This window comes from Lepisosteus oculatus, chromosome 17 (assembly GCF_040954835.1).
Source record: "Lepisosteus oculatus isolate fLepOcu1 chromosome 17, fLepOcu1.hap2, whole genome shotgun sequence".
Classification (NCBI taxonomy): domain Eukaryota; kingdom Metazoa; phylum Chordata; class Actinopteri; order Semionotiformes; family Lepisosteidae; genus Lepisosteus; species Lepisosteus oculatus.
This window is the reverse complement of record NC_090712.1, coordinates 17,726,439-17,741,670: the sequence shown is the minus strand read 5'-3', so window position 1 is coordinate 17,741,670 and position 15,232 is coordinate 17,726,439. Positions and strand designations below refer to the sequence as shown.

At 41.6% G+C, this 15,232-nt stretch overlaps 1 protein-coding gene across 1 annotated transcript in view; it reads right to left on the bottom strand.

Annotated features, from left to right (window-relative positions):
• Positions 1 to 9,600, bottom strand: part of ppp2r5d (protein phosphatase 2, regulatory subunit B', delta) — a 30,548-nt gene extending 20,948 nt beyond the window's left edge. Inside the window, exons 1-2 of the mRNA XM_006638675.3 lie at positions 9,460 to 9,600; positions 8,361 to 8,444 (exon numbers count right to left, since the gene is read on the bottom strand). Of these exons, the coding sequence (XP_006638738.2) occupies positions 8,361 to 8,444; positions 9,460 to 9,486 (111 nt within the window). The 5' untranslated portion in view covers positions 9,487 to 9,600. The remainder of the gene's footprint in view (positions 1 to 8,360; positions 8,445 to 9,459) is intronic.
• Positions 9,601 to 15,232: the final 5,632 nt, after the last annotated feature.

Here is a 15,232-nt window from a genome sequence, read left to right as displayed (position 1 = left end):
GAACAAACCTCTCTGCTGCGGTCGAGCACCGGAGCGAAACTAGAGCAGGGGACAGCAGGCCTTGGGCTCGGGCATCACGCAAGCCAGGTCCTGCAAGGACCCCTGGGCCTGAATAGCCCGATCCAAAGGGCCCGCTGGCCCGCTGAGGCGCGTGTGAAACCCGTTCAGGATCCTAGCGCGGGTCGGCCAGAGGTGGCACCTAGCAGCAACAGAGACGCTCCTTGCTGTTCAAAGGCAGAAGCTGTAGCTGCGCTCCGTTCAAAACCTCATGACACTCCGTGTCAAAGCCCATCAGCAGCACCCCATCCAAGGAGGCAATTGTGGGAGGATGTTAAAGTATGGCCTTGAGCATCATAAACGCTCTATGTGCAAGGCTCTACACAGATGGTATTTAGGTACACAAACACTAAAAAGACCAGATGACTTTAATGTTGCACATGAGATGCAAAGGTATACACCTGGTGATGGCGTTACATTTTCTATAGCAGCATTTACCCTTGTAAATGGAAAATGCACAAACCTTTAGTGAAAGATATGTTTTATTGGGTGCTACTTATGTGAACACCTGCGCATAAGATGACAGAAGAGATGGGTGACAGGCAAGAGGAGGTGAGCACTCTTCTGTACTTGAGAACATTTGTTTTGTGGCCTGGAGCACCGGCCCTCTGCATAAGAGCACGAAGCTCCTGTCACTGAAATTCAAGAGATCTCCTGGCGTGTTGGCAGGGAATGAAGGATTTGACCAGAAAGTGTGACTCCATCTCCCGAGAACCACCAACTATGAGGACCCCCACCTGCTGTAGTGTGTCAAGTCTCTTGGCAAATCAGTGTGCCAAAAATTCTTAAGAAGCTTAAGGAAGAATCGCAAGGAAGAATGGGGGCAGTGATGAGTTTGAAAAAGGTGCAGAAGAAGTGAGTGCAGAAAATTCTTCTTAATGCAGGAGGAGTCGTGCTTGGCAGCACTGCAACAGTTCATATCCTGAGCATAGAAACGAGTCTGGTCCATCCTCTCTGGAGATTCTGTTTGGACAGAGATGGCAGAGAGTGATACCAACACAGTGCTACACCGCTTGGAGATCCGTCTTCTCTTTTTGAGCTTCCCTTGTTATTCTTTTTAAGGATTTAAAAGATAGAAGTGGGAAGGGGGAGAGGTGTATAAACCGAGCAATGTGCACTGATTGGCGAGTTGGGATTCTTCCTAGACAAGAAAACGATGGCAAAACAATTCTCCACCATAATAAACTGAGTAAAAAAAAATACTGAACCATTAGGCACTATGTCACTGTTTTTCTGACCTATTTACATGATTTAATTCATGATCAAGTTCTAGGAAAGAGTAACTGCTTACAGTACTGTTATTAAAAAAGCAGTATATCAGACTTATGACTGGTCATGTTGCAATTAGCCATACACATGAATGATCAATGCCTACATGAAACAAGAGTCTTCTTGTCCTGGTTTGACTCAGAGTGCCTCACTGCTGTCAAGAGGTTTAGGAGAATTATATCTATGAAGTAAAAAAACGAACTTTCAGGCAGTCTGATTTCTTATCTTATGATGCAATGATCAACGTTTAACAATGAAAACGTTGCAACAGGATTTCGTTTTTCACGGAAATGTCCGATTGCAAAGAATGAAACGAGATAAGAGATCTGGGAGCCTCAGGGCTCTGTGAACGGGGACAGACGCTGCACATTTCCAATCTCGCTGCCAGAAGTTTGGAATTGAAAGACTCAGTATTCAAATCTAGAAAGTTATTATCCAAAAGTTCATATTCCCTATTCCAGATTTAGCAATGCAAGACTTGGGGTAAGTCCAGAACTACTGGTGTTGTAAAAGCAAGCGTTAGATAGGCAGCTTGGAGACTGCATGTTTTAGCTCAAATTGCTCTGGGACAAAAGTCCAAGGCAAGAGTGCAGAGCTGACTCATTCTCCCACTGACACTCCAGCTCTGAAGTGTCTGTTCTGAAACTGCAGATCAAAGATCCCCCACCAACTTAACACATTTCAGAGTATTTTTTGTTTTTCTTTGGATCAAGTATGATTGTGCAGGGCAGAAAAAAAAATGAATAAAAAGAGAGTCTGGAATAAGTAAAGGGGAAGCATCTTGAAGATCCATCACCTCGGCAGGTACAGTAAAAATGCTGCTTTTCTAAAAAATGTAGGGTCTTCAAGAAAAGATTCTCCTTTTCCCTCAAACATTTTAAATCCCCAAGATGTGATTTTTGTTTTCTGGGGGATAAACGTTTCCACATGTGTGCCATGAAGAACTCATACCAGCCTTGTTTTGATGGTATATACACTCGCAATGAAAATGCCCACCCAATATCTCTCTTTTTAGATCTGGATCTGTCCAAAGAGTATTCTTTTAAATTTTACTAAGTACAAAAAATAAAAAAGAATCACAGGGGTTCAAATATGAAGAGTATGGATACCACTGGTGACCAAAAGGGACAGGTTGCAAAGAAGACCAGTAGTCACTGTGCTTTACAGTGCAGGCTGCCATCTTGAGAGTACTTTAAGTATTTTATTTCCCTGTTGTACTAATCCCCCAAACGTGAGAGCAGTGTACAGCAAAATAAAGTGATCAGTTCCTTCCTGATCATCACAGATACTGCCTGCATCGAATAAGCGAGGATGTGACAGATTCATTAAGGCCTGACAGATTTCATTTGTGTTTCAGAAATTGTGGAGAAATTCTAGAGTATTAGGGATGTAAGTATGACAAAAAGAGCACCAAAGCAACATGATAAGAACAAAAATGCATGGGTTTCAGGTCTTCTCAGTCCGATCACAATAAGCATGCTTTCACCCCTCACAGGATATATTAAGTAACAGAAGAGCCAAGACAGCTACAAATATCATGAAAACATCATAACCTTGCAAGATGTTCCTGATCAATCTGGGAAACATAAATGGTGATCTATGGAAAGAAAACATTTTCCTGAATAAAAGAGAAGAATTGTGGCCTGTTGAAACTATCATACTGTTCTCACTTAGGAACACAGAGACCAGCTATGGGTCAACAGCTATAAAAAGATCCTCCTACAAACCACCAGGATCAATACAATTCTGAATATGATTACCAGCTTTTATAACTCTTACCAGATTTAAACACATAAAATCAAAAGAGTTCTAAGAGGATGATTTAAGAGTGTTAAATATGAACTTGCACTGAGATTATTGGTAAAAAATATGCAATAAAGGAGGGTTTCAATCTGATACAGAGACACTAAAAATAAAAGCCATCAAATGGTACATGGCTTTCCAGCAGTCAGTCCTAACAACTGTACAGCTTTACAGGCACCTCAACTAAAAGAAGTAAAAGAACTTCCAAGAAATATAGGAGCTTAAGCAACCAGCCTGCATTAAAAGAGCTCAGTCATGCTTTGGAAAATATTTATAATTCAATATATAGACTCTAGAACTGTATGGGAGTGAACATTTATGATCCTTGATTTACGTCAAATGTTTTTTTTCTTTGAAAAATCCACAAAAAGCCTCTTTGACGTGCAACCTCTCACACCTCAGTGTGAAGAGCATTCATGGTAAAATATAAAAACAAACAGGCGCTGAGCAAAACCCAGAGACTGATGTTCCTATGGTACTTGAAGGTTAATAAAATTTTTAACAGAGTGCCAAAATGCACTGAAAGAACATATCTTTCCTCTGTTGAGGCAGACTACAGTTTCCATTTCCTTTATCCCCACAAATGAAAAAAACTGCAAATTAGAAATGTTTTAACAGAAAGAATATAATGGCTTTTTTTTTTTGCTTTGTGACACATTCAAAAATAAGATGAGAAGACCTCAAAACCACCTGTCACTAGGGCAGTACACAAAACATTTAACTGAAGAAATGTACACTTCTATGCCGTGATCTGTTTGGTTTCTGCTTCTTTCACAGAGAACTGTTTCAAGTGTTTAACTGCTAAATAAGATGCTACTATGTGCTAAAAATACACAAGTTCCTGACTTAAGACTCATGCCTCAGGACAACAGTAAGGAAAAACAAGCAGATGCACGAGGAGAACAGCAGTAGAAAACACGATTATGAGCTTAAACAAACACTAATGATATTTAAACAGATATGGTGCAGGCAAAAAAGATGATTATTTTCATCAGATAATTTTAACACCACATTATGCACAGAAAAAGGAAGCACACATGCCTGCCAGTCTGAGTTACTGGGATTTATAACACTTAGGGCCAAGTAAACAAAAGGTTTTGCAAACACCAGAGGAATCTTCCAAAACAGTTTAAAGAATTTACAAGAGAAGCATTTTTTCTTGAGTTAACAGAATATCTCCTACAAGTGTTTGATTTCAACATGATCCTCTGACTACTTTTGGACAAATTGATAAATTGATATCTGAATCTTTCTTAGAAAAGGCAGACATTATTGCTTGCAGATTACTGTATTTGTCTGTTTGTTTTACTAATGTTCATTGATGTTCAAAGATGCCACTTTGCTCCTGTATCAGTGTAAACTGGAGTTTGGTGTTTAATAAAAAGCCTTGTTTGGTCCAACCTTTAACAAGAAATATTTAAAGCCTTGAATTAATTTTTTTGGATGAGGATATGTTATTTTACCAAAACATTAATTATGCAATAGATCAAATGTGTACAACACACATACCTTTAATTACATTAACAATGAAAGGTCTCTAGATTTCTTTTGATCTCTGGATTTGTCAGCATCTTGTGATGCTTTGTGTGCACAAGGCATGCAGGGAGTGGGCTATTCTTCCCAGACCAAAGATAAAACCAGTGAAGAGCCTGAATGCTTTTCCTAACAGTGGAGGTAGCTTTGTACTAGGCGGGGTATCACAGTGCTAATCCCAAAAATAGACTTAATCAATAGCATTACCTTTGTAGCAAGACAAATACTGAAGGCACTATGTCTCTATTATCTATAGAACTGCTATCAACTGCTGTTGACAGAAATGTTCATGTTATTAAACTAAAAATATTAAGAATACAACATAGAATGAAAGATTTCCTTGCATAAAGATTAAAATATATGTTTACACTGATAAGTATTAGATTCCAGACAGTCTGCATAAAGGTATTTCAACCCATTGCAGGGAGGATCCAGATACGGTCTCAAGCCTTCAGGGCCTCCAAGTCAAGGTTGAGCCCTATGATCACGGGTTCAAACCTGGGTCATGTAACTAGCTGACTGACTGGCAATCCCCCCAATCCTGCAGCGTGTGAGGGTGGCACAGTGTTCAGCATTACTGTTTTGCAACGCTGGGGGACCTGGTTTCAGTTCCGGACCTGGGGTGCTATCAGGATGGAGTTTGCATGTTCTCCTTGTGTTTGCATGGGTTTCCTCCTACTGTCCAAAGACATACAGATAGGCTTACTGGCCCTAGCCATGAGTTTGTTTGCGATGGACTGGCGTCCCTTCCATGGTGTACTTTTCGAAGCGTTTCTCGAAAAGAGTAGGGGTGTAACCCCGGCATCCTGGCCAAATTTCCCCTTGGCCCTTACCAATCATGGCCTCCTAATAATCCCTATCTATGAATTGGCTTCATCACTCTGCTCTCCTCCCCACTGAGAGCTGGTGTGTGAGCAGACTGGCACATCATCCAGGTGGGGCTGCACACTGGTGGTAGTGGAGGGGATCCCCATTACCTGTAAAGCGCTTTGAGTGGAGTGTCCAGAAAAGCACTATATAAGTGTAAGCAATTATTATTAATTATTATTATTATTATTATTATTATTACCCCGCCATGCACTCTATGCTCCCCAAGATGAACGGACGGCCACGCACAACTGGCTGAATGCCACTGAGGGAAGGGTGGGGTTAGCTGCCATGAAAGGGACCTCCCCTCCGGTGTTCAAACTATAGACGAGCAGCTCAAAGGAGGGCAGGGAGGAAGAGTCAGCCTGCACTTGCTCGTTCCCCCCTACAAATGGTCACGGGGACTGCGGCCGACAGTCAGGAAGGGGAAAAACACTCCACTGGCTGGCATCATAAAAATAACTGGTCGCTCTCCATTTGCAAAGGGGGAGCTTCATAAAGCTCTATTTCAACAGGGAAGCTACTACACACAAACAATGCCTAGGCAAATGCTCCAAGCATTAAAGACCCAAATGAAAAGTGAATAATAGTGCAAAAAAACACAGGGAAGATGATTAAACAAAGTTTGGGCGGATTAAAAGCATCAGATGCCACCGTACCATTTTGATTTGCTCGAGATTAATCAAAACCAAACTGCTGACCTCCATGCCAGACTACAGCTGTGTCCCATTCATCAACATGTTACTTAATCTACAAGGAAGAGACTGCAGAAGGATTAAGAAGAGTGCTAGCTTTCTAAGAATATAGCAACCGTTCATTAAATGCATACAATGATGAATTGATGGGAATAAGACTTGTAGGCTTAAGAATCCAACCATTTCAAAACACTACAACACCACAAGGCATTTCGCTACCTCAAACGGGGAAAATGTCCTAAACAGAGACAGGCAGGGTCACACCCAGCCTTTTGCCTTGCCTCAGATCTGTTCATGTGAACATCTGCATTCAGACGCACTTTGCATTTTCAGGAGAAACTATCTTCATGGCATTTTTCTTTCTCAAAACATCTGTATCGCTGGCGAACACGTGAAATGGGGTCTTAAGGAATTATGGTTCCAACAGCTGTGCAAAACAAAAGAAAGCCTCAAAACCAAATGACAAAGGAACAGGAACCTGGATGTCAGAGAAGACTGTGCAGCTCTGTATTATATGGGTTCTCATTAAGCCAGCTGTCCTTCATTCCTGCTTCAGTTGCAAAATTCCTAGTCATTCAACTACATAAAAAATAATACTTTCCGATAAGCAAGAAGGATTCCAAACCTTGTAGTCCAATCAATTATAAAGTCATACATATGCATAAGCCTAGAAACTGCTATACACCTTTACAATGTAGTAGTCTGAGCAATCACAGCTGGAGAGAGCTTCGCCGAGTGCAGTTGAGAAACACTGTTGAACACAGAAAGCTACATATCCTTCCCAGATCAATGCAAAAATCTGGATCAAAATAAAGTGTTTTGCCTCCTGCAGATTACTCTTGATATTGCAAAAAAAAAACTTTGCCAAATATATTCCTCTAAAAAAAAATAAATAGATCCATATTTCAGTGGATTACTTTTCAGTCCAGGAACATTTTCAAAAGATTTCAGTACAGCCACGGATCTGGCACACATTCAAAGCAAACACTTAAAAGCTGTCTTTTCAATCAGTCCGTGTTTTGTGTTTCATATAACCTGCTCACAACTCAACACAAACTCCGAGGTAAATCTATAATGTACTTTCATTTCAGTGACTGTCATCGATAGAACTTTGACCACCATTATGTTTTTGGAAATCCAAAAATGGTGTCTTGACCTAATCTGGTTTATACACAGGGGAACGAAACAGCGATTACTAAGAAGTCAATACAGCTGGTTCACAATATCTGACAGAGAAACACAGTGGAACTGTGCATAAGGTGCAAATGTAAACACTCTGGTTTCGACAAAGATCCCAGTTTTTTACATGAAAACAAAGAGCTTTCTTGAGCACAATACTGATTAATGCTGGTACTCTTAAAACTTTTGAAAAGTGTTTTTTTTGCCCATATACAGCAACAACAGCCTGAGTTGTTGTAAGTTACAACTTACAGACACCACAATGTGTTAAATACACACAGCAATCTGTCAATCATCATCTCACCTATACAGAGTCACAGGGGTACCGGAGTCTATCCCAGCAAGCAACAGGCACAAAGCAGGGTAACCCTGGACAGGACACCATCCATCGCAGGGCACACACACACAAACACAAACACTCACACCAGGGTCTACTTTGCCAGCAATTATCCTGCCAGTATGTCTTTGGACTGTGGGAGGAAACCAGAGCACCAGGAGGAGACCCATGCGAACACGGATAGAACATGCAAACTCCACACAGACAGCACCCCAGGACTGGAACTGAACCCAGGGCCCCAGTGCTGCAAGGCAGCGATGCTGACCACTGGGCCACTGTGAGAAGCAGAAATACACCTATGGACTTAAACACACACTTACCCTGAAGAACACTAGATGGGTAACCAGGAATTCGTAATACAGTAACAGACAGTATTTCCACCCACCAGTTAGAGATCAGCACTGCATTTTAAAATTGTTTGGAGGGGGGGGAGGAAATCAAATTAAGTTAACCCTGAGTAGTGCGTACTGATTCTAAAACCCTGTTGTCCGAGGAATATATTTGGCAAGTCTTTTACAACATGGATAACTGATGGCACAGTTCTGAAAATGGACCCTACTCCACCTACAGAACGGAAAAAAACATGCTATAACATATTAGATCAATATATACATTTTTACCTCTTCTGAATTCTCGGGTCCGGTGTCCTTTGCCCCGCCTGCGACACTGTTTTTAGTGCCACTTTTAGCAGATTTTGCTGGCTCCTGCGGATGACAAGTCAGAGAGCACATGAGCTGTATCCCGAGCACGGTGGCCGCCAGCACCGCGCCAGTCCATGCGAGCTGGAAAACGAGCGCTTCTCGGCGCTTTGCGAGAGCAACAGCTCCGGGGTTTGGGTTTTTAGAAAGCACATGACAGAAATGTGATTTGCGCACGCAGCCTGGATGAATGTCTTCTACAGGTGGAGATACGGAGATAAAGGGATTCCAGGGAGAGGACATCGCACACACCCGGCGGTCCTGCGCTAAAGCATCCCGTTGGCAGGTGGTCGTCGCCTGCACACCCGGCGGTGACACTGAACACACGGGGAGAGGAGCCGTGAGCTGCTGGCCGAAACACCGCAGCAGCACAGCAAGGCTGGCAATGGGTAACGAGAGCGCGTTTCCCATGTCCACTCCGGGCAGCGGGCACCGGCCGATCTCCTCCGACACAGCTGGTGGGGAGGAGAGGGGGGGGTGTGGGACAAAAACTTGACACTGGAAACGTGCATTTCATGTCACACGGCTGCATCTTCCTCGCCCATCAATGCACCCACTTCGGGCGAGCGAGCCGGGTGTTTAAACATGCAAGTGAAAATTCACAGCGTTATTTCTGCAACAGACAAGAGAGAGAGAGGGCGGCGGGGGGGGGCAACTTAACACTCGTTTCCCCCTGCCCCAGCCACTATCAATTTCTAACATGAAACGGTCGGTAAACAATGTAGATTGCCGTCCGCCCCGAAGGCCTCCCGAATATGACTATTTACATTTTCTTTAAAGCGATGCATTATATGGATGTTGTTGTTTTTTTGTTGTTGTTTCCCAGTGAGTGAGATCTACCAATAAAATACGCGAGTGGAGAGGTGAGGTACTGTAGGGCTCTTTCTGCAGGGTCTCTAAGGTAGGCCTTGAGAATAAAAAAAAATCAAGTACAATCAATTCCCTCTCCCGTCTGTCCACAAACAACATATATTTTTACGGTGTTGATCAAATTCCCCCTCTAATATTTTAATTGCATTACCTTTTCTTTTTTAGTTTTATTCGGCATTTTGCTGCTGTTGTTGACGTTTTCCACGGTGACTCCGTGACTCGGTTCGCCGGCGCTCGCTCGCTCTCCTCTCGGTTACCTCCAACTCCCTGCGCCCTTCCAGCCCAGCGATATTCTGATTGGCCCGCGAAACGTAGTTCTGCCTAGTGACAAGCCCAAAGGAATTATTTTATTGGGCCACTACCGTTTTTATAATTAATTCCCCTTTTTTTTCCACCGCTCTGACGTGACGAAGTATAACTCTGCCTAGCAACCACAAAAGCGAAAAATGTCATTGGTCTGAAGGCTCCAGCAGACAGTACAGACGGCTTCAGCAGTTCAACATAACGCTGTTTCCGGAGAGAGATGCGCTTGAATTCAGCGAAAAACAGTTATTTTTCTATACTTCTAACGCGATTAATTTAGGTCATCATGGGTACTACATTTTGACGTTTTAATGGATCAGTTGATTCACTATTAATAACCTAAACACAACCATATAAGCTGCCATTGGTGTAGTTAGAAACAATTGCTCTATGCAGTCAATTGGTTTTCCCCCATCAGTTTTTAATTACATTTCCTCATAAATACACTTCATTTACTTTATGAACAATCTAATATCTAAATTAATCTGAAGCACTTCACCTCACGATTATCAAAATAATAATAATAGTAAAAAAAAAAGTTAAATGTATGTACAGAGTAATTGTTGCCACATCTGGGTTTAACACTTTAACAGGCATCTCTGCAAGAGTGTTATCACAATACTGTATAAAGTGTTATTAACCTATGCCATTATTTTATTACATAATGCTTTTATTAAACAATGTATACTCAGTTTGCTTAATATTTCATATTCCTTTCTTAATATTATTCTTTTTCATTTTTTCCTTACATGTTTTAAGTGTTCTTTAAGCATATACTTGGAGTACTATTGTAATAGTAGTGTGCTGTGTAAATAAATCTGGCTGATATTTCAGGCTGACGAGGTTGCTTGATACCCTTTCTTTTCTATGATTGAGGTTAGTCCTTTATCACTTGATTTGAGTCTCATGTCAGGTCTGTACAGTGTGTGGGCCATTCAAACACACCTGCATTGTAAGTGAAGTTTAAACATAACATGATAATCTAAACCTCTGCACAACGTTAACAGAATTGCACATGTATACAGTATGTAGGTACCGAGGATCTTATCAAATGCATTCCCTCTGCTCACAGAAAGTACCGCTAGGAGACTACAGTTGTGACTGTGCTGAAATACATGTACACCGCTGGGCAGCATGATCCAACACATGTGCATTTTTACTTTCAGGAGTTCTGTGTGATGGTGGCAAACACAGTAATGTGGTCAGCATTACTGCCTCAAAGCAGCAACCTGGGGTGCTGTCTGTGTGGAGTTTGCATGTTCTCCCTGTGTTCTTGCTGGTTTCCTCCAACGGTCCAAAGACATGCTAGTAGGTTAATTGGCTTCTGGGAAAACTGGCCCTGGTGTGAGTGTGTGTGCCCTGTGATAGATGGTAGTCCTGTCCAGGGTGTATCCTGCCTTGTGCCCATTGCTTGCTGGGACAGGGTCCAGCTCCACCACGACCCCGATCTGGATCAGGTGGTTAGGAAATGGATGGATGGATGGAGGTCTATGACTGACGTTTACAGTTCTGCCCCATAGCTCTCTTTAACTGTGAACGTCAGTCACATGATACCGGCTGTGCTCTGTTTTACACCACATGAAAAACCTTTCAATATTTTTTAGTTTTGAAGGAGTATAAGCCTGTGACACACTTCTCCAGTGCTAGGGATTCAATTACAAAAACCGAGGTCGTGGCTTTGTCTGGCCTGCAGACACACTGCACTGCTGTTATCAAGGGTAAAGGGCAAGGTCACTAATATATAAAACTGCCACCAAGAACAATTGCTGACAAAGTCTAGGTTATCAGCAGCACATGAATTAAAATTCACATGCTTCCCATACAATAGGCCCATGTCTTTGTGAGAGTGACATGACCTAGGTTATCTTTTTCCAAGCACTCAGAGAATAATGAGTTTGGCTTCTGTATAAACCAGCGCCCTCTACTGGCCATTTCTCACAATGCTAAATGCCTGCAGAGTAAACAAGCCCATTAGTCTAGTCAAGGGGCCTACAGCTAATCTACTTCAGAGCACCAATCCAGCAGGGTTCATAGGTCACCACTAAATCATCAATTGTCTATGACGTGGAACAATTTCATTCCCAGTTCAATTAAGCAGGTGATTTTCTAACATTTGTAGCTTTAAGATCCTCTGGGACCAAAATCTGAGTACACTCTACCCTTCGAGGTCCTGAGTACAGATCACCCGCTAATTTCCTCAGTCATATCCACATATTGTCAATCTCTAGTAACAGGCAATTAAAGATTAACCGGATTGGGTCTCTCCAGGACCAGGGTTGTAGACCCTGAATCTCTCATTTCCAACGTGATCTTTGGCTGCAGATCGTAATTATATTACAATAAGACTACATTTCTTAATACTGTAGCTGCAGTAGAAAAAACAAATAGGATTAGATTCATGGCCTCAATCTGTCAACTTTCTGGAATAAAGTCAACAGTTTGATTTTTCTATTAATGAATTCAAGTAATGCCAAATGGATATCCAAAACGTCAGATCATTAGTACATTTCCAAATCACTTTGAGTACCATACAACTTAATACAGTACAATTCCCATCATATATGGGGGGGGCTGGAGCCCTGGGTCCAACACTGAACCTGGGGAACTATCTGGGTGGAGTTTGTATGTTCTCCCCAAGTTTGTGTGGATTTTCTCCTACAGTCCAAAGACATGCTAAGTCTTTAAGGGTTAAGTGGCTTCTGGGAAACTTGGCCCTGGTGTGTGTGCTTTTGGTATCCAGGGTGTATCCCGCCCTGCACCTGTTTCTTGCTGGGATAAGCTCCAACTCCCCGACAGTCCTGTATTGGATAAAGGAGTTGAGAAAGGATCACTGGAAACAATTTCCTAAATGAAGTCCTCAATGTAGACTCACAGAGGCTACTGCTGTGTACTTCCATGAGTAAAAATACTCATTTACAAACACCAGTAGCAGAACACAGAAACTACAGTGCCAGGTCATTTTCAGTAAAGACTTTTTATTTCACTTAAAAAATACATTCATTTTTAATATATACTTGGTTATTCAATAAAATGGTAGACATTTACAAAGCACAAACTTTTAGCCATCTTTTTTTTTTCTCCCAAAGAGGTTAAAAACACCATTTAAAGAGTCAATACAAGTACAACAGTATTACTCAGGAGAGATGGGGACTTCATACCTCCTTAGAACACAGCACATTCAAGGATCTGAGCAGATGAATAGGATTTAAATTCTGATTCCGATCGTGCCAAGCAGGATAAATCTTCATGCTACCAGAGGCCCAGCCATTTTCAGATCTGTCCCAGTCTGGCCAGGTTACTTTACATTCCTCAAGATAAGCTGTGAGGAAAATGGCTGTCTACACATTTCTGTCACTGCATTGTGACAGCAAAATGGTCTTTTTCTACCATATTAAGAATCGTTCTTACCTGTGGAAGCGTATGAGCCTGCAGGTGTCCCAGGGGCTTCACAGAGATTTATAAACCCACACTTTCACAAGGAGAGGCGAGAGGCAGCTTTCTCCACAGTGCAGTCTCAGTGTTGCCTTTATGGGAGCAATATCCCAGCATCCACCCCATTTCCAACTATTCTGTCACCAGTCCTTCTGACACAGGTGTTAGACCAACTACACGGAGGTCAAGTTCGGGACGAGAGTTTGGAAACAATTTTACTGAGAACTTGAGGACGGTTACACACAGGAGGAGGCCTTGTGGCCCATCTGGCTCCATTAGTGACTAATGGATCCAAAGAGCTCATCCAGCTGTTTTTTTAAAGGAAGCCAAAGTCTCAGCTTCAACCACATGGCTGGGTAGCTTGTTCCACACTCCCACAACCTTTAGGATAAAGAAGGTCCTTGTGTTCTTGGTTTTAAGTTTTCATTGTATACACACAGTATATTTAGTAAAGACAATCGTATTATCACGCTAACAATTTAACAAAAATATTTTAACATTTGAACACTTATCATAAGGTCTACAATCCATTTTCTTTGAATAATACACTGCTGTGGCAGCATCTAGCCCGATCCCTGTCAGATCTCAGAAGCTATGAAAGGCTATACCTGGTCAGGTATTCCTTCGTGTCCCGGGGCCGGCAGGGGAATCCTACTCCGCTGGGCCCCTGAGCAAGGCCCTTAACCCCAGCTGCTCCAGGGGCGCCGTATAAATGGCCGACCCTGCGCTCTGACCCCAAGCGTCTCTCTCTGTGTGTCTCATGGAGAACAAGTTGAGGTACGCAAAAAAGACAAATTCCTAATATAAAAAATTGTATATGGGCAATAAAGTGATCTTATCTGATTATGATGACCAGGGACACTGTGTTGCTGGATGTGTCATTCCTACAAGTAAGACGTTATATCGACTACTTTGTCATTAAAGATCCCAGGGCACTGTTTGAAAAAAGGACGTCCTGTTCAAATTCCATTGAGGTTAATGCTCTCTGGCTTGCAAATCGTGGCTGAAAAGCACATGAAACATGTTAGAAAATACATGGCATGTTACATTTGTATTTCATATATTAATAAGAAACTATTTTCAAAGGATTTCAGCACTCTTAGTTATTGTTCAGTAGCAAAAGACTGGAGGAAGTAAAGAGCTACAGAAAATGTAAGCATCTATGCCTCTGCTAAATGCAAATGTTCGAGCTGAGCAGCATGTCAATCAACATTCACACAGGCAAGGACAAAATCTGAAATGTAAATGTTTTAAAACAGACCCATAGTGCGACAACAGAATAGAACTACCTATAGAAGTTTAATCAGAATTTCCTACAACGTTCAAATACGGCATACAGGAATCACGCAAACGTTTATCACAGGTACACTGACAAAAGATCGAAACGGCTCCAATGAAAGGTTGACGACTCACTGAAACTTCCTCCAGATCTTTATTTTACAACAGGGCATCAACCATTTTGATGGACCTGCCGAGTTCTGCCATCAATATTTTTGTCCTAAAGCAGAACTAAAAAGCTAAAGGAGATTTATTTAACTTCACAATCATCTCCAAGATTATAGTTAGAATTTCTGCCTTTCTGTGTCATTAAATTTCAGCACATCTTAAAATAAAAACAAACAGGGAGACCTCTTCCTAAATTAAGAATTCAAATTTAACTGTCCATATCGATACGCTTGGCAGGCGTGAACTTTCATACCTTGAGCATGATCTGTAAACATCAAACCCTCCTGCAGCACCTTGATCTCCCTCTCATGTCCCCCAGTAAAAGGACCAAGACTCAGTTTAAGAAGCATGGTATAAAAACATTCTGAGGCAAATATTCCCTACTTGCATGGCTTGGCATGTATTATAATAAAAAAGCGTAAAGTATTTCAACTCAATAATAAAAAAAATTTAAGCTAATGTTTTGAATGTTGTATGTTTATTAAAAAGCAATGCAGACTGTTCTGATACCACTCTGAAATTGTTCACGATTGAATTTTTCATTGTTTAATGAACAGAAACCAAGTACTTTTTAGGCTTCAATAGTTTAGAATTTTCACTTATAGAAACTATACAGTTCAAGAAAAAGATCTTTTCCTTATACAAATATACTAAAACCATTAAACTAGATCTTTCATTTAAAGTTCTGTCAGAGGACATATTTCTGCGTAGAGATCTGTTAAGCTTTTATCCTTAACCTCACA